Genomic DNA, 20456 nt, shown 5'->3' with positions numbered 1-20456 from the left:
ATGATAGATGTACTTAGACTGTATATTTACTAGATACAATATGATTTTGCTTATAAATGAATAGAGATGGGAAATATATTCTTTATATAAAATTTTGGGTTCGTTTTTTAAATTTTTTAGATATTTTATTTATTTACTATGACTTTTTTAAATATAAAAATCACTTAAATTTAAATTTATTTTGAATAATTTTATAAAAATTAATTTTGAGAATTTATATTTTTTGAAGAATAATGTGATTTTTTTTGCAAAAAGGTGGTCAAATATATTAAGCAGAAACATTTACAAGTGTCTAAGAGGTGTTTTTGAAGAATAATGTTTGTATGGTTGTCCTCCGGTTCTTCAAATATGGTTGGATTCTTCCTAATTTTAATGCCAACACCATCATCCTTTTGCCTAATTAAGTCTAAGAAAGTAGACCCAATGGATAAATTCATACCTATAGCCTTCACTAACTTCAAATTCAAAATCATTTCTAAGATTTTAGCATATATATTAGCTCAAATCATGTCAAACTTGGTCTTAAGGAGCAAAGAGGTTTCATTTGTGGTAGTGAAATAAGAGATTGCATCCTTTTAGACTATAAAATGTTTGGTAGTTATCTTGTCCTCAAGGTTGACATAACCAAAGCTTTTGACCTTTTAAATTGGAACTTCTTTCTCCTTGTTCTCAAGAACTTTGGTTTTTGTACAAATTTGTGTCTTTGCATTAGATTTATTCTTTCCTCAACTTCTCTCTCAATTGCCATTAATGGAGTTCACCATAGTTACTTTAACTGCTCTAAGGGAGTTATACTAGGTGATCTCTTGTCACCTCTTCTCTAATGCTTGATTGAAGAGATGTTCTTAGTAGGAGCATTACCAGACTTGCCAATGATGAACACTTTTCTTTCTTCTCATGTGCTCTTATAAATAACTTCCTCGTCTTTTGCACTCGTAAGTTATTAAATATTCATTCCCTAACCAATCTTTTCCCCATTTACTTTTAAGTCTCTGGTCAGGTTTTCAATTCAACCTAATTCTTTATTTTTTTCAGGCTTAATATCTAATAGGAGGGTTGAGCACATAATTGACCTGATAGATTTCACCAGGGGTTTGGGAATTACCATCTTCCAGGGCATGGTAAAAGCCTCTTATTTGCAGCTTTTAGCTCACATAATTACATCCAAGTTGTCTTCTTGGAAATGCTCACTCATTTTAATGGCAAACAGATAAACATTAATCAAATCCATCATTCAAAGTATGTTGATTCATACAATAACTATATATTCTTGGCATGTGGCTCTGTTGAGAAACACGGAGAAAGTAGCTAGGAATTTTATTGGTTTTTTCTTTACCCACCTCCCTATGGGGGTCACCCCCAGCGAAAACCCCAGTTTACCCCTGCTTCGGAAATGAACTTCCGAAGTTTTTTTTTTTTTAAATTTTCTCAGACTTCGGAAGTTCATCTCCGAAAACACCAAATGGGGGGTGTTTTCGGAGATGCACTTCCGAAAACACCTTTTTTCAGTTTTAGGGGGGTTTCGGAAATGAACTTCCGAATTATGCAGAAACTGTGTTTTTTTTTTTATGTTTTTGGAAACAGCCTCGTATTTTTAATTAAAGGAAGACGGCAAATAAAATAAGCGATATATAAACAGAAAATACTAATATACTAATATGATAAGAATAGTAATATATACAAACCGATCCGATCCAAATCCAAATAATAATAGTGTACGAAAGATACAATCCGAAAACAAAAAAAATAAACCCGACCACTACTGGGTATGCCTAACCCTCTCTCCTTGGGACCTCCTCTGCCGCCTGTATGCCGCCGCACGGCCCGCATCAGTGACAATCATCTCCATCACGGCGACTGCCTCTGGACCGCCCTGATGAACGACACCTCGATCCAACGCGTCCCACCCAAGCATCTCTATCCGCTGGCAGATCGGCAGGAGATCAATGGCGTGGTCATCCTCGGCCTGCTGGTTCTCCAGGATCTCCTCGTGTGCTGGCGTAGAAGCGCCGGGAGTGTCGGGTGTCAGCAGAGGATGTGACACCCGGTAGAACCATGTGACGTACCCCTCCACATTATGCCAGTCCTGGGTGACCCGAATGCGACGATACTCCTTCGGTACCACATGATGCTCCCAATCCTCAAATATGGCAGTGAGCTGCACTCTGGTCACTGTGTCGGGAGCAGCCTCAAAAGGTGACTTGGGTATCATCTGCACAAATCCAAACTGCCGCATGCACCGCTCAGGGAGATACCGGACCATGATGCTGGTCCCGCATGCCAACCAGCCAGAATATAAAGATATGTCGTCAAAGGGGACAACCTGAGTGTAGTCGCTGAATGGCCTCCAGGTGATGTCATCGTGCATCGTGCGGTCCAGGTACCCACGGTATGGTCCCACCGCATTGTTCCCCCTTTGGAGAACGTATCTGGCGGCCCTGGGCATGGCGTCAACGTACTGAGGATCAATGTGAAAGCCGTGGATCCGGGAGAAGTAGGAGATGATCCAGCTCTGAAACACAAAAACGATAATGTAACGTACCGTAAGTAAATACGAAACATAAATAAATACGAAACATAAGTAAATATGAAACACAAATACAAAACATAAATAAATACAAAACAATTAAAATGAAACGTACCGTGAGTAGTGTGTAGGATCCGGTCAACTGCCTCGTCCTCCAGTTGGAGGCCTCATTCAGCTTCTGGTATAGGTATGCCAAAGTAGCTGCCCCCCAGTTCCACTGGTGAACGGTGGTCAAGTCCATGAAGTAGCGGAGGTAGATCACGTCGACGTACCTCGCACTCTTGTCCACAAAGATCGCAGCGCCTACCACATGCATGTACCAACACCGGAGAACGCAGCCACGGTGATAATGTGTAAATAGCTTGTCACCCGCATCCTCGGCCTCGGCCGCCGCCACCAGGTGGTGCTCGAAATAGCGGCTCAGTATGGTGAACCGGATATGAGACCTAGATGTCGTGATGCACTCATAGTCAGCAACTTCGGGCTCCATACCCAAATATAGCGCCATCCACTCTGTGGCTTCGATCCTCTGGATTCGGGAGTGGGCCAACAGCGCCCCCCTGATCGGCAGGTGGAGAAGACAATACACATCATGCAAGGTGATCGTCATCTCCCCAACCGGTAAGTGGAAAGAAGACGTCTCCTTGTGCCACCGCTCCACAAAGGCCCCCTGCATGCCGTGGCTGATGGTGGAATACCCCGTCATGTAGAGCCCACTAAGCCCTGAAGCTCTCACCGCGTCGTTAAACCACTCGGCAGTTGGTTTAAACAGACTGAAAATCTTCCGGGCATGGTTCACCATTTTCAACGGCTCTCTCTCCTATTACAAAAAAAACAAATAAAAAAGTATGTTAAATAGACCGATTAAATAGACCAGTTAATAAAATATTGAATAAACGTCTAAATTATAAACGGTTAAATAATGTAGTCAGGCAAATTATAAAAAATACCTCTCCCTCCCAGATACGCCGAGCGACGTGATCGCGGTAGGTAAGCAGCACTGAAGTGTCACTGGGCCCTCCCGGGAATCCCTCCTCCTTCTCATCCTCCTCCCCGAGTGGAGGGTCAACATCCGGTACCTCCTCCGCCTCGTGGTATGGCACTGCCACCTCCTCCTCCTCCTCCTCTTGCTGGCGGGAAGAAGATACCCGAGCCAGACGACTCCTCGATCCAGATGTAGAGGTACCCTCGTCCATCTCCACGGGAACTCGCACACGTCGTCCCCGGCCATGCCCCCGTCCCTGTGTCGACGCCAGCTGCGCCGCCGCCCGCTCGCGTCTAGCCGACGCAGTCTGGGTCTCTCTACCCTGTCTGATGCGTGCTAGGTTGTCTGACATGTTCCTGAAAACAATTGAAATCGATTAATATGCGAGACAACATAAAGAACTAAAAAAAATTGCACTTCTGATACAATTCGGAAGTTCATTTCCGAAACTGGGAATGGAGGTGTTTTTGGAAATGAACTTCCGAAACACCCCTACGCAGAAGTTTTCTGCAACTTCCATGGCAGACCCAAAATCAAACTTCAAACCTATGTTTACACATTCTAAACATCCTAAATATCAGTACAAACCTAACCTAATACATTTTTTGCTATTTGTAAACACCCTAATATAAATTTTAATCATAGATCTTAGAATCAAAATGCTTACCGATTGAATAGATTGGAGGGCTTTTGAATGTAGTAGAGCAACTAGATGTGGAATATAATGTAGCCTTGGAAGTGGTTTGCAGAAAAATCTCTTTGGGGTTGAGTTTGAAGTTGATTTAGGGTAAATGAATTGGGGGAGGGGGCTGTTTTGCTTAATCTGCAAAACGCGCAGTATTTCGGAAATGAACTTCCGAAATGCTGTTTTCGGAAATGAACTTCCGAAATAAGACAATTTTTTCAAAAAAAAAAAGCGCTTTCGGAGATGCATCTCTGAAAACACCTTTTTCTTGCATTTCAGAAATGCATTTCCGAAGTCAGGGGTAGTTTGGGTTTTTCACCAGAGGTGACCTAGAAGGTTGGGAGGTCTATAAAGAAATTTTCATTTTATTTGGTGTGGAGAAGCTTGTCATGATGACTTGGAAGAAAAACTATAGGCCTCAATCTCATGGAGGCCTTGGTCTTGTTGGGCTTTCCCTCCTATTTGGAGAGGCCCAATTAGATGTGGGTTAGTGACCATGTGTGTAAGCCTTTGTTATCATCGTAAAACACAACTCTAATTTATATTGTTGAAAAACAATTCTCCCCCTCTATTAGAAAAATAAACTTTCACAAGAAAACCATCTTGAACCCTGACTTGAACTATCCAAGTTCTCCTTGTTAGAAGAACATGCAGCAGAAGCAACAGTCATAACTCAGAGCATAGCAGCCAAGGCTCTTCATAGACCTCAACATTCAGGATGTTAAAACATTTGGTAGAACATCATGTACTCAACAGCATAAGCAAAACAACAACACCATCACTAGTGCCAGCACCATCACTAGTTCCATCAATAGTAGCCGCAACACCATCAGTAGTGCTATAAGTAGCAGCAGCACCATCACTAGTGCTCCCCCTAAATGGTTGCACTTAGCAAGCAACCAAAACTAGACTTTTTTACTACCACTACTCCTATTACATAAAAAAACTACTACTACTACTATTATATAAAAAAAACTACTACTCCTATCATAAAACAAAGAAAACAAAACAAAAACAACCCAATTCTTCCACATGAGTCCTTGTAGTTGACCCAATCTTCATTAGCTTTTGAGTCAGAGTCTTGAATATGATCTTTCTTAAATGACTTCATCTTTGACACGGATTTCTTTCCTATTACTGATGCTCTAGTAGCAGTTCCAAAATTAAACACAATCTTATTTCGATCAGCAATCTCATCCTTCTTGGCTTTTAGCAGGATATCCTTTTTATTCTTAGCATTTTTGTTTGATGTGCTCATGTTTGAACGTAGCCTGAGAGAAGGAACAATCAGTAAGAATTTAAACGCAAGAAGAGTTACCTTGGTTGTAATGATTCCTTAAAATTTGTGACATCATCTTTGAAATGGTGCACCACTTATCATGGGAGTTGGATATTCTTTTGTTCTCATTTTTCCTTTCCTAAGCGTTGACTGCTGAAAACAAATGTTCCAACATTTGAGTTGACATTCTGTATGTCAATGGAAGATATTTCTCCGAATTTGTACGCTTAACTAGATGAGGAAGAAAGGAATGTTGTTGACAAGTCTTCCAAACAAGTATATCTCTATTTCTTTAGCAGTACGAAATTCTCGGATTACCTTTATAGTTGCAGTAAGGCCCTAGAGTAGGAGATGATCAGTAAAATGCTCTCAGCTAAGAATACTGACATTCTTGAATGTTTGGATTTAAAACATTTTACCACAGTACAATTTCAGAACAATTTGATGGACATTGTATTTCTTTAGAATCCAAAATAATTGAGAGTCAGACTTGAAACAAAAGGACACAATTGCTGATCAAAAGGACACATATAGTTTCTTAAAAAGAAACAAATTATCAGACTTGACCTATAATTCAACTCCTAAATTCACCATAAAATATTTCATCTTATAAACAGAGGTGATACAAATTCCAAATAATGAATTCTCTTAACTGAATTAGCTGAGGTATGGAGAAAACATTGATGACTTGGAAGCTACTTGATTCAGTGCCTGCAAGTTCTTTCAGAATCTCTTTTGGAGTGCCGATATGCTTAGATGATGTTCCAACATCTGTTTGGACATCATGCTTTTTCTCCTTCATTGAACCATTGACTTGGATTTTGGAGAAATCATAACTCCTGTTATCAGCAGATTACATCCTTCTGGTATCTTGAAGGAGATGATGAAGATCTTTGATTTTTCTTTGATATGAATTAATCAGGAGATTCTTTATAAAAAAATCATCAACAAATTTAAGGACAAACCTTCCACCTTGTATTAATCTTCATTAGATTCCTGGTAGGAAGTTCTAGAACTTTGTCAACATTCTGATGTTGCCACTTCAGTATGACAACTAGGCTTCATCTTGCTTTTGATCAGTAAGCATGTAGGCGAGCTACTGGATTCTAGTGAAACCACACAAGGACTAATTGTTCTTAGGCTCAGTTCCCCTATCAGTCTTCATTCATCTTATTAGTGACCAAACAATATACCTTGTCTTCATAACTTTGTCATACAACTGGCTTATGATTACCATACTAGTCATTAGTTCTTTCAGCAAGAGAACCTCAACAAGACTAGCTAATCTTATAAAGATCATCATGACTCTTTCACTTAGTCATGTGTTTGGAACAGTCAGTGTCAAAGAAGATATACTAGTCTTCTTTAAAAGAAAACAAAGGAAAACACCTTTAATGTCTTTTGTCCCTTGTTTGGTCAACCTTTGGAATAGACAAATATCTTGAGAATAAGGAGGCCTGATATGCTTATCCTTTCCCATATAAGTGGCATTTTTCAGTTCAAGCCCCTGTCAATAGCTCGAGAATACTTATGCCATAAATGATGTTGAGACATGTTATAAGACATCATTGACTCAGTTCTGCCTTGAAAAAAAACAAATTTATGGCACTTAAATATTTTCTCTACTTACCAAAGCCTTGAAAATAAAACCATATCCCTTTTAGGTTTCCAGTCATCTTTTAAGCTTCCAGTATTTCTCCATATATTGGAACCAATTGTTCACTATTCTCACAAACTTGATCATGATTTCAAGTTTGAAGTTCAAAGAGGTTACCCCATCCTGCAGGATAAAGATAGTATACAAATAATCTTTCTTCACTGTCTGTAGTTGAGAAATAGTTACCTTTTGTTTTTCTCATTGCATATATCTTAACTGGATGCAGCTAAATCATCATGGGTTAAATCTTCATTACAGGAATTTACAAAAGAACCTCACTTTCTTGTTTACACAGGTACAAAATCAAGATCATAGTCCTGAATAGATTTGGAGATAGAAATCCCATTTAGTTGATTCTTAAGGAAGGAAAAGCGTTCTGCCAAAGAAGTCCAAAGCCTTCACATATTTGTTGATCCAACTTTACTTGAACATCAATGATCTAACTGATGTTAAAGCAGATGTTCTTGACATCTGGCCTTCATTTTTATTTACCCAGAACCTAATAACAATGCAAAATAAAATTTGAAATAACCCTTGATAGAGATTTAGAAACAACCTCATATAGAGTTTGAGATAAAAGACATGTTATTTTCTCCCAAAAACTAGGACATGCCTTTATGAGTGGACTTGAGAATATCCCAGGTATTGTTGGTCACATCACTTGCGATGATCATTATGAACAGTGCACATCAGATCCATTGATCACGCCTTCAAAGATATAATCTTGACAAATTTCAAGATTCTACTGTCAATAAATTCCAGAATACTATCATTCTAGCTTTTCAAGAGACATACAGTACCAGAAAATCATCTCAATGGAGCTCACCCAATAAACAGATAGGGTGCCTGCTCTGATACCAATTGAAATTTCTCTGGTACAGTGGCAGATATAACATGTTAATACTGATGTTTCAACATCAGAACATGACATCAAGACAGATGATATGACATCTGATCCTGATACATGATAATAGCATTCATCTGAAACTTTTGCACGCAGATTAATTACAGAGTGACAACCAGCATAACTTACAAGTTGAGATTGATGTCTCAACACAAACAACAATGTCAGGACAGGTGTTTTAACATCATCTACTGACATATCACATATTTACCAACCAAAAACATATGCAGAAAACAAATGCAGAATGGTAAATAACATAGACGAATTGTTAACCCAGATCAGTGCAAAAAACACCTAATCTGGGGGCTACTTAGCCAGGAAGGAAGTCCACTATCAGCAGTATTAGATCAAAGTTAAACTACCTCAATTACAACTTCTTGCCTAATCACTACACAGCGCTACTTCTGCTTAGAAGTTGATGTCTAGACATGAGAAATCGTCATCCCACTTCCAATCACCGCAATGATAAAACAGTCACACACCTTGTGACTAAGAGAACTAAATTAGAAAGATCATATTTTCCAATAAACAAGTAACAAACTAGTGACAAGGGAAGACTACACTTCCAGTAAAATAAATTTAGTCTTGCTTCACAGCTTTAACTAAGAACATAACTTAATTTTGCTTAAAAGCTTTGATCAATAGCAAACACTCAACTCTATACTTAAAAGCTTAAAGAGTAAGAACGATACTCAACTCATTACCTAAAGGCTTTTGAGTGAGAACAAACAGCTTGACAAGCAGTCAAGTGACATACAGTCTGCCACACAGTATCAAAAGATACGGGGGAGACTTGAAGCACAAAAGACTCTCAAAACTGCAGACCTAACACTTCCCCTAATTTTACAATTGTGTAAGTTCTATTTTTCATTAGGTTAGACTTCTCTTTAAATAGTCCTTAGCAGTCTATGGGCTTTGAAACTTTTGTCCAAATATTACTTGTTGCCCACGCTGAGAATTGCAACGTCTGCAGAGAAATTTCTCTCCAATCTTGGAACAAAATTTCAAGTTTCCTAAATTGTTAAATCAGTCAATTTTAGAAACTTTAATGCTGACATGATTTGATTCTAAAGTTCCAGATTTAAATCTTCTTGACTCGTAATTATTATTGAGGTATATCTTTAATGAAATATCACAAAATCAAATCAAATATATCAAGATTTAAAACAGCTGGTACTGATGTTTTAGTTCAGAATGTCATGACATTTGTTAAAACATTTGTCTTCAATGTAAGCTCAGATTCTAGTGTATCAGTAAAATCAAGATGTTACGACATCTTGCTCAGCATCTGTCAAAAACTATGTTTTAGCAAAATTGTTGCCAACACTAAAATCATGGAACTAACCGTTAGAGTAATAATGCAAGTGTGAGTAATTGGGGAAATAGTTTCACATTGGATATGAATGTGGTGAGTTAAGCATTTATAAGTGGGAGAACTCACTCACCTCTCACCTTAAGGTTTTGGGTGAATAAGTGGTGTGTCTCTCACAAATGTGTTTAATTCTACACTATGTATCAATGCTCCCTAGTGAAAAATTCTCCCCAACAATATCAACAAAACACAAACAAAACAAAAAAAAGAAGCCAAAATCAGTTACAACAGACAAATACACAAACAACTATAACCAGTTAACACAACTCAAAAATTATTGCTTTTTTGCTTTCGAAAATACTTTTCTACAAACTGTAACCAGCTACACCCCGTATTAACTGGTTATATCAGTTATCCACAAGAATTACTCACTTTAAATAACTAATATTTATCCAAGTGTGGCATCTTCTAATGTATGTTTTGTTCACACCCTTTCATCACATAATAAAATAATTAAGTATATCTAGCATATAATTATTTTGTCACACATGTCAATATCTCGTATAAATATTTAAATCAAATTTGACATAATTTTTAAGAAATTTACATAGAATAATATATATTTTGAACATATACTTATAATTAAAGACAAACATTATCTTATAATTCAGTTTTTTAGAATTGAATTAAATTAATCTTCAATTCTATAATAGGATCAGAGCTCCTATTATATAATTACCTGCATTTTTTGTGGGAAACCATGTTGTGAGCCATACCGTTCTTTTGTCACTTAACAAAACTAAATAATTCAAAAACATCTCTGAAAGATTGGTCCAGTGTCATGAATTTGAGAGAGCTTTATTAAATAAAACACTATTAGTTTACTTTGGAGCACAAAATTATGCCAAAAAACTTGTAAACCTTTTTATTTTTTTCTTTTCAAAACTTGTCTTTCTTTGATCGAAGAAAAATTCAGCATCTAAGTACATTGCCTTATGAGTCTAATATAACAATGATAAAGACAGAGAAGGAAGGTGATATGATTCTTCCCAAAAACAAAACAAATTGCATCACAAACAATATTGTCTATGGAAAGGACGTTACAAAAGTTACATGTTTTTAAAGACAATTACAAAAGGTACATTCTAGTGTACTAATGGCATGTAATGCAAGTTGTTGGTTTCTCAGTAACACAGTGGGAAAAACGTAACAAAGGAGTACAGAATTAGTACATAGGCATACTGCAATTATGATTTGGTTCATTGCATTTTGCTTTCACAATGTTCATTTTAAAATATATGTCATTTCTATTACTTGTTCATTTTTCAATTACTTGTTCATTTATATGCAGTATGAAAAGCACTCAAACAAAATCATGTTCACAATAATCTGTATCATATCGTCAAATATCATATAGTTTAAAACAGACCAACTTCAAATATCATATTATTAAGGCACTAGGAACCCTCTTCGGTTTAGTAATACCGATAGCAGAAACGGATCAGATTGAATGTTGCTAAAAAAACAAAAGCATAAATTTTACATAAAGTCTTTGCATCAAGCAGCTGCTGCGTGCACTGATTTTGAAAGATCGTCAAGATCGCGCATTTTACGCCTACGGTGATATCTTCTATGGCTTCGATGATGAGCCGCTGATGGTTTGTTTGTGGTATTAGGATGAAGAATCTCCTCCACTGGAACACCACCAAAAAGACAATCAAGAGGGTCTACCTCTGACTTAATATCGGAACCAGGATTTACCTACAATGACATATGTGAAAAAAGTAACAAGCTGAAATCAAAAACCGTCATACAAAAGAAATCCCATTGTAATTCATCATTTTGATTATAATTGACCGTGCAACTGGGGTAAAGTGACTTTTATAGCCTAGTTTTAAGTACAACATTTTATTGTAGACACGAACAAGTTATAAAAACCACCAATTATTGAAAATCTTGTCAAAAATATGTCCATCCTTCGTATTAGTATTACCACTGCAAAAGAGGAGTCAGCTTGCCCAAAAACTAGAAGATCAAAAGAACTTGTCAGACGGAAAAAGAAATACTTTCAATGAACATTTTATGCAATTGCCTTTGTAAATAAAACATTAATAAATTTTCTTGTTAAAGAGAAATTTAGTTTTGTGCTTCATTTTTATTTACATTCGGTATCTTCCCAAGGTCTGAGAAGTGAAGATTTGAACTGAAGTAATTGTCAGCCAATTTATTTCTTACTGAACTTAATGGATATTGCGCTACATTAAATTTGAGAACTAGTAAAGCCAATAAAAAGTCTAACGAACAATATTGTCAAAGCTCAGACATTAAGCAGCCCATTGAACAAAATTCAGCTAAGATCAAGTATACTTCTCATTAGAACACACATTACACTAGAAGGGCGTGCAACTTTCTCAGCACCAGCATTTTAAGTTTAATAGTCACCTCTCCAAACACACATGAGATGGCCAAGGCGAAAAATGGCCCCAGGGGAAGTTTATATTAGTAAGTTAGTAACTACTTCCATCTAAAGCATCTATATAATTAATTCAAGAACAAATACCAATTCAAAGTATGTAAAGGGAAGACTGAGAATACTTACAAAAGTTTGCTTGGTCCCACGAGCTGTTTTTTGGCTGTCAGTAATATTTTCAGACTTGCCTTGGGAAATTTGCTTGGTCCCACGAGTTGTTCTTTTGCTGTCAGCGATATTTTCAGACTTGCCTTGGGATTCATCATAGGAATCATTGTGAGAGTTGTCTTGGGATGTATTATATGAGCTATGATCCTGTGTCCTCTTTCCATTGATTGCATTATCACTAAAAAAATTACGGTACCGCCATCGTAATTTAGGAGTATTAGAGGTAGAATCATCATAAATCCTCTCCGAATAAAAATGCTTAGATATAAGCTTCATTAGCGAAGGATCATTCTGGTACTTTGTCACCATTCTGTCATTTAACAACAACAAAAATATACAGGTGAGAATGTATGAAATAAAATCTTACGCAAAACATTAGCAGATAGTAGAAGAGACCACAGCAAATAAATTATTTTTCTCTCCCTTCATCACCCCCACTTTTTTTTCCCACACTAGGAATGTAGCTAGTGATAAAGCAAGCTACACAACTTAAGGGGTCCGTGGACCATTCTAACAAATTTAGAGTTATTTGTGGCTATATATATCAACAAGTTCAGATGTTAGTGGAGGTTGGAGTTTGCTTCAAAATTCGTTCTCGCTCTTGCTCTTTGTGTGGGCTTAATTAACATAAGTTGCATTCTATGCTGTGATTTTGCAAAAAGTGTTGCTTTTACGACTACATTATATATAATAGCCAAGTTGAAATTAGATTTCAAATCCCAAATTATATCTGCCTATGAAGCTGACAGTGAGACGACAACTAAAATGACATTCACCAAATTACAAAAGGCACAAAACTAAACAAAAGATAGGAATGAAATTGGTTTGTAACAATTAGAATAGAATGGAACAGAAAAGTGGAAAACTTCAGCAGAGGAGACAACAAAACTTTCAATTAATTAACTTGGAATAACTTCCACTATTATCAAATCCTTACAAGTCATACATATTAGTTAAATCCATTGTTGTCAAACTCGAGATATCCTACTTTGGATCGGGAGGGGTGAAAAGATCATAACTCGCGGATTTTGATTACTTTTTTTACAAACTGGGTCCAACCACCAAATCCAACCCAAAACCCATTCATTCATGTTCTTCTAGGATCTTCCACCTCGTCCAATCCCCCGACCCTACAACCTAAAACACAATCTTGAAGTTGTTTCTTCATCCCCGGTCCAACCAGGGACGCGACATGGAGTTGGGGTCACAGATCAGGATCTTGCGATCCTACAAGTAAAATCGCAAACTTGACAACATCCACTTAATCCCATGACGAATTTTTTAAACTAACTACAGATGTATCTTTAACAAACTGGAAATTGTAGATGGGGTAAAGTTTTGCAATTCAAATGGGTTTAACAACTATACTATCTTGAGTTCACTTGAAATAACCGTCTAGGCACTAGGGATCTACTATGAAAGAATAGCTATTTCCTCAGTCCTCACTCATAAAATCCATCATTATCACTTCTACTCTGCCAAGTGAATCATAAGGTTTCTTTATCTTGCAACAGGCTATCAATATCACTTCAATTAATAAGCTAGTTTCTACTTCTATTCAGACAAAAGAAACGACACTTGTCAACGATCTTGTCGCACACAGGACCTTTGTAGTTTTATTTCTGCAGTCTCTTATGGAACACAGCACCGTAAACCAAAGTCTAGCTGACTGGCTCTGCTCAACTTATGAAGGAGTCGGAACCTTTACATCAATTCCATACTCTCTACATCTCATAATAAACTCGTCATCTCTCACTTACTTTTTCACTCATCAAAATTTATTTTCTCTCTTTAACTTGATGGAAAGGAACCATTTCAAACACATGAATGAGCATTTGTACTAATGCATACTCAAGAGTGTGAGAGAATATGATAGTAATTGGAGCTTATTGCACAAACCAAAAGCGTTCATCAAGTGCAAGCAATTAGGATAAGAAGACCAACATATTTGCTAACTCCTTCTGTAATATACTGCCATCGAGTGTAAGAATATGGTCTGCACAAGAATACAAGGATCTACTAAATATCCACAGTCCACAGAAAGCACCAGCTCCTGCAAAAGGATAAAACAACAAACATGAAGAATAAGGTGAGGTTTTTAGTAGACGACATACAAATAGAGAAAATACATAATTTCTCTTACCTGCTGAAAGGTTTACTCGAAATGCTTTCCCGAGTTTCCCAGTTGCTGTCAAAAAGGAACATGGTGATTATCAGTATGGAAGAGAAGTACAACAAAGGAAAAGAAATCCACTATTGGCGAGTTACAACACCGCTTAAAACTACAATACATTAAAGATATCATGTTCCAAAAGCAATAAATTTCATGGATAGAAATATTATTCATTGTACATTTGCATTAAGAGAACCAAAATGACAAACCTGCCCATACAGCAGCACCTCCAAGAAGTGAACTTGCAGTGAAATTCCTCACAGCTTTACCTTTGCATGATAGAAGAATACCTTCCTCCTGAGGTGTCAATTTTTCCTAGAGAAAAAAAATGAAAGGTAGCAATCAAGTTCATCCATGATTATCATCAAGTAAGATAAGAAGTTGATTCAATGATTACAGCAGTAAAGTCTGAATTTTCAGTATAATGATCAATTGACATTAATTAGATATATGGATAAATGATGAATTTGGTATCGGAATAGATTTTCGAAAGGGGAGAAGAGTACCTTTTTGGAAATGAGAAGTTGTTCGAGATCGAACAATGCTTCACCCATTATGTTCCTTTTGATGTCTGCTTCTCGTTCTCGGTTCACGTAAAATTGGAATCGCGCATACGCACAAGAGGGAGCAAATCTACAATATAAGAAAGTTAGATGCTCTGGAAAAGACCTAACTGCCCCTTTGCTTCCATGTTGCTCCACGTGGATAGCTTACTTGTCTTTGTTATGCTCCCAAAATACTTCATGCTATCACGTTTTTTCTGAACAAAGCCAAATACAAGCATTTCCAAATATTTTAATTTCTTTTCTATTTCTCTCTCTAGCACATCCTTCTCCCTTCATACTTCCTCTTCTTCTCCCTTCATTCTTCCTCTTCTGTCTACTAATCTTCTTCGTTCTTCCTTTTTTTTCTTCTGTCTTCTACGACATGACTTTATGATTTCAATAACAAATCTACATTTGTTATCTACAATATAAGAAAGTTAGATGCTCTGGAAAAGACCTAACTGCCCCTTTGCTTCCATGTTGCTCCACGTGGATAGCTTACTTGTCTTTGTTATGCTCCCAAAATACTTCATGCTATCACGTTTTTTCTGAACAAAGCCAAATACAAGCATTTCCAAATATTTTAATTTCTTTTCTATTTCTCTCTCTAGCACATCCTTCTCCCTTCATACTTCCTCTTCTTCTCCCTTCATTCTCCCTCTTCTGTCTACTAATCTTCTTCGTTCTTCCTTTTTTTTCTTCTGTCTTCTACGACATGACTTTATGATTTCAATAACAAATCTACATTTGTTATTAACAATATTGCTAACGAAACTCTAGCCGAAGGCAAAAGAATGGCTCGAACTCTTCCTACAGATGTCAGTTTGCTTTCGTCGCATTTGTGACCGGCATCCACCGTTTGGGGTCTAAATAATCCACATCTGCTGATTCAATGGTATGTTTGATAGTTATTGAGATTTCAATTTTTGGGTTTTCTTTCTTTTTGTATTTTTGTTGGAAAAATTCAATATTTTTTGGATTTTGAATCATGGATTTTCTTTGTTTTGTTATATTCATTGGAAAAATGTAATCTTTATGGGTTTTGAATCTTGGGTTATTGTAGGTTATTACGGAGAGGTTGTCCAAGGAAGAAATTGGTTGTTTAAAAGAGTAGGTTTTACACTATGCCGGTGTTGGTTCGCAGCGGACGACGATTATTATTCTGAAACAGATTCGATTCCAACTTTATCTTTTTTTTCTTCTGATGTTGTTTATAGGTGTAGATTTCAAATTTGGAGTGGCATGCCCTTTTGATTGATAACTCAAATAATAGGTAATAGTTAGTTTGGAGTAACTTTGTAAGTTTTAATTTTAAGCTATATTTGATTGAATTCTTTAAGGGCTAATGTGTTAGTTTATTTTACACTTTCTTTATTGCACGCATGGTGTTTGATCAAATGTCTCAGCAAAGGAGAAAAGGAGTCGGTGAACGGGCATATGGCAACTTATTTCTTTGTTTCACAAGTTTTAACAAATGCAGTAATTTTGGTATGTTAGTATTACTCTTCTGTTCACTGATGTTATTATTTTTCCACTATCTTTTTGTTATACGTCGATTTTGCTGTTGTTCTTTGGTTAACCGGTAGTTAAAATGAGCATCAAGCACGCGTACGCATCGAGGAAACAAGGGGAGGTTGTTTATAAAGTAAGTTTTTTGGTTTCAGGTTTGTAATTGTTCGATGAAAGCTCCTAAAAAAACACGTTATTTGGTACGACAATCCCTGTTATAAGTGAAATAACTTATTTCACCTAAACTATTTAGTAAATAAAATTTACCACACCGCTGAAGCAATATCTCTTGACTAAAAACTAGCTGAAATATATTTTTTTAAACCTTTTTCCCTTTGATTTTTAGGTGTGAATGAATGCAGTTAGACAATGGTGATATCATATGCTTTCATAAAGCTTCTGCAATGGGTAACGGGTAACGGGAGAAATTAAATATACTGATAAAGCTTCATTGGTTACAAGATTGGTCAAAACTTTCTCGATGTTTGCATAGGTTCGCACGGGTTTTTGAGATTCCAAATTTAGGCATTAACTATGCAGATTATCTCAGTGATAATTCTTTCCATCTTACAATATTATAGATTAAAATGTTGGAGTATTGAGGGAAGAAGTTGCAAATGGAGCCATTGAAATTCAACGGTGCTTATCCGTCGAGTGAGGAGTTAGAATCTCTGGAATTTAGAGGAGTAAGTAATGATTGAGGTTTTATGATGTTTACTAATCATTTATAATTAACATAAATAGTATTATGGTTCCATGGTGCAGACTAAAGCTCTTCCAAATATTAGCATTGTGTGAAAAGAAAAAGTGTCCAGGAGAGGCTCTCTTGATGAAAGCAAAGAAGCTGAGAGAGAACAAGTTATTGAATCTGAAATTGATTTGACGACTGGAATTTACTCTGCTGAAGTCATCAATACGGTATCTACATAGTTCATTCAATCAAAGGTTGACTGGAATTTACTTTTGCAGGTTATAAATATTTTTTTATTGTTTACTTTTCATCTAATGGCATAGCTGCTTGGCTCAGTTTAATGTCGCTTGGCATCAAGGTTTCGGTTTCGGTGTTGCAACTGTGGTATTTGAGACACTACTTTCATTCATGACTACTAAAAGTATTGATAACGTGTTTCAATATGAGGCGGTACTAAGCTTGGATCACTCCTTTCGCTGTTTGTTTTTACTTCATCTACTTCTTCTCTGGTCCCTGCGTATTTCTGTTGTGCAGGTTGTCGTAACTGTCGGTATTGCTTTACAGGTTCTGCGTATTAGTTCTCAAAGTTTCCGAATTTCTAACATGTACAAATAATAATGAGTTTTTGGTCTCATTGTTGTTGCAGTAAGATACTGGACAGGGTGGTTTCTGTGGAGTATACTCTGAGGGATGATAGTGAGAGGGTTGATTAAAGCTGTAGCAGTCCCAGAAGAGGAGGAGGTGGTATCACAGGTATTGTATTTGAAGTCAATTTTATGCATTTCCTACAGTTATGTTCCGTTCTTGAACTAATTTATTCTGTTATTTATCTACAGTCGTTCACAATTATTTAAACTTGATGTTAGTATAGTAATTGGTACACAATTATGGACTAAGGAGTACTTTTCAATCTTATGTGGATTGGTATGGTTTGCTATGTAATAGTCATTGTACTTCCATAGTAACTGAATTTAAAACTATATGGAGTTAGAGTTATTGATTCATTTTACTGAAGGTACTAAATATTTTTCCAGCTATAGATTGTACTTTAATAGTTTCATTCAATATATATGTAAAAGCAGTAGTTAGCATTTGGTGTATTGCAATTTTTTTTCTATTCAGTAGAATAATGCATCAGCGTGAATAGTTCATTAACCTGCTTTGTTCATAAACGTAGTATTACTTTAAACTGACATGAGAACTTACTTTGGCTATTTATAAAAGTCATAATCAAAATTTGGTTTAGGTGGATTTCATTGGCTCTACTCTGTATTATATCTTTTAGTCTCACGTTTGCATTTGATCTAACTTTTCAAGTTTAAATAATTGGTTAATAGGTCATGTAAATTGCCACAATGATCTAATATAGGGAATGTTTGATTGTTTTTTGTCGGGACAGTGTGTGGTGCATTTGGTCGGATATGATTGTTGTACTGAGGTGTATACAAGCCTGATATGGGCAGTATGCGATAATGGAAGTGCTATCGCGTTCGTTTGCAATTCGGAGAGGTTAGTTTAATTTTATTTCCAAGCCTTGCGGTTATCCGGGAGGGGCAGGTTTTGTGTTGAGTCTCAGTGGTTCCACAATCTTACTGTTAGAATTTTGGCGGTCATTTTGAAAGTTAGCATCAGATTTGTTTAAATTCTATCATGGTGTTGGTTATAGCTGTAGTGATTTTTGTTTGTTTGGGTAATTCAGGCTATTGTTTATTCATTAATTTTCTATAGTGAGTTGGATAAAAAATTTCTGAATGGTGATATGAATGAATGTGAGAGATTTTCTAAATATTATACTTAGTAGGTTATGAGCTATTGCTAAATGCCTTTGAAATTGCGAAGCAGAAGCTGAATGTTATGAGGTTATTTGAAGATACAGTGAATGCTAGTGTTTAATTTGCAGGAACTAGGTGCACATATGCGAGGAGGAGGAGGAGGAGGATTTAGTAGGAACTAAGCTTCACATTTTTATGTCGGCTCATCTCCGCCGAATAGACAAATATCTACATCCGATTAGCGTCGAGCATATACGCTCTTGAATTGCACTTTAAGATATTTGGTTTTTTCTACTAATGTTTAGTATTGTCTTCTTGATTTCTAGCTATTGTACACGGTGTGGTTCGGTTGATGTGCTAGCATATTCTTTTTTTGTCTAATTTGGGTGCTGTGGTATTTGCCCAATTTTGTTTGGTAGGTGCGGTTGGAGGAAATCATGAAGCCGACAATAATTCGTCTGGGGTACCTGTCATGTGCTGCAGTTATGAGGAGCAGTAGCCTTTGGTTCTATGCAATTGGCATTACAAAACCAATTGAATTTGGAGATGCATCGTATCGGTTTATGCATTGTTGCATCTGATCTTTTCGGAGTTATGTTTTTATCAAGATTTTGATTGGTCTGGTGCAGGTGAATGATTTAGAAACAAGTATGATAATGAATGCGGCCCGTTTTGTCGGCAGACCAATGCAGTGATCATTTGAGATCAATCAAAGTCATGGTTCTGCATGTTGTCATTTAAATCTTAAATACAGACTTATTTTCTACTTCTGCCTGTATTTATAAAGGTATTATATAATATGGACTAATTTAAAAAGATATTTTATTTCATCTGGACTAATTACTAAATAAAATATGCTCACTAATTGAACTTATATATAATATATATTGATGAATTTCTGATGAATGTTATTATATATGATTTGTACTTGCTACTGTATAAGGTAGATTGAGAGCTATATACAAAAATATAAATAAATGCACCTTAATTTTATTTATATACTGCCTTAATTTAACGTGTCGTACAATATATTGCCTTAATTTGATAAGTGATATATAAGAATAACGAACACATTTTGAAATTAGTATAAATGCTAAAGGTATATTGTATCACTTCCAAAAATTCAAGAAAATTGAAGTCAAGACTAAAAGAAACTAGCTGCACAAGTACAATGGATTTACACTGAGTTTTTGATATGTTTATAGAACAATAGGATAACCTTTAATCTAGAACCTTTTAAGGAATTTGTACTCAACCAAAATTTAAGATTAAAAATATAAATTTTTATTTCAATGCAATATAATACTGCATATATGTTAACTACTATAAATATGTATGCAACTTAATAGTTTACTTATTCTCAAAATATGTATATGATTTTTTATTTGTCAACCACATTTGTACTTTTTTTTATGTCTTTTTATACAATGTTATAATTTCTTTATGAACATTAGTTAGGATAATACATGGAAAGTGAGCTATATATTAAGAAAAGATTATTAAAAAAAATTATTGATGGTCTATTTTAATATTATAATTATTTATATATTAAATATTTTTAAATATTCACATAACAATTAAAATATGAATATTTGTATAAACGGAAAAAGTGTTTTGTTGAAACAAATATTTTTATAAATTGAAAAAAAGTCTACTAATAATACAAATATTTTCATAATTATAAAAATATATATTGATGATTCAAATATTTTTATAAACGACAATTTATATATGTTAAAAAATTGCGCGTACCCGATCAGTACCCGTACGAACGTACGG

The 20456-nt window shown here is 35.8% G+C and overlaps 1 protein-coding gene and 1 long non-coding RNA gene across 3 annotated transcripts; one reads left to right on the top strand and one right to left on the bottom strand.

Moving 5' to 3' along the window:
• Nucleotides 1-10725: 10725 nt before the first annotated feature.
• LOC131652600 (uncharacterized) lies at nt 10726-14820 on the bottom strand. Its single transcript, XM_058922507.1, has 6 exons — nt 14667-14820; nt 14370-14475; nt 14131-14175; nt 13932-14040; nt 11949-12297; nt 10726-11110 (listed from the first exon to the last, which is right to left on the bottom strand). The coding sequence occupies exons 1-6, from the start codon at nt 14712-14714 to the stop codon at nt 10907-10909; spliced, it is 861 nt and encodes a 286-aa protein (XP_058778490.1). The 5' UTR covers nt 14715-14820; the 3' UTR covers nt 10726-10906.
• Nucleotides 14821-15389: 569 nt separating this feature from the next.
• LOC131647145 (uncharacterized) lies at nt 15390-18509 on the top strand. 2 transcript variants are annotated; one of them, XR_009297748.1, is made up of 9 exons: nt 15390-15600; nt 15769-15815; nt 15923-15978; nt 16112-16193; nt 16292-16350; nt 16561-16707; nt 16796-16900; nt 16980-17658; nt 18305-18509. It is a non-coding gene; the product is annotated as an uncharacterized LOC131647145 (long non-coding RNA). The 2 variants fall into 2 exon arrangements; XR_009297747.1 differs by having other exon boundaries at nt 16796-17658.
• Nucleotides 18510-20456: the final 1947 nt, after the last annotated feature.

This window comes from Vicia villosa, linkage group LG2 (genome assembly GCF_029867415.1).
Source record: "Vicia villosa cultivar HV-30 ecotype Madison, WI linkage group LG2, Vvil1.0, whole genome shotgun sequence".
NCBI lineage: Eukaryota > Viridiplantae > Streptophyta > Magnoliopsida > Fabales > Fabaceae > Vicia > Vicia villosa.
This window is presented reverse-complemented; position numbering and strand designations above follow the sequence as displayed.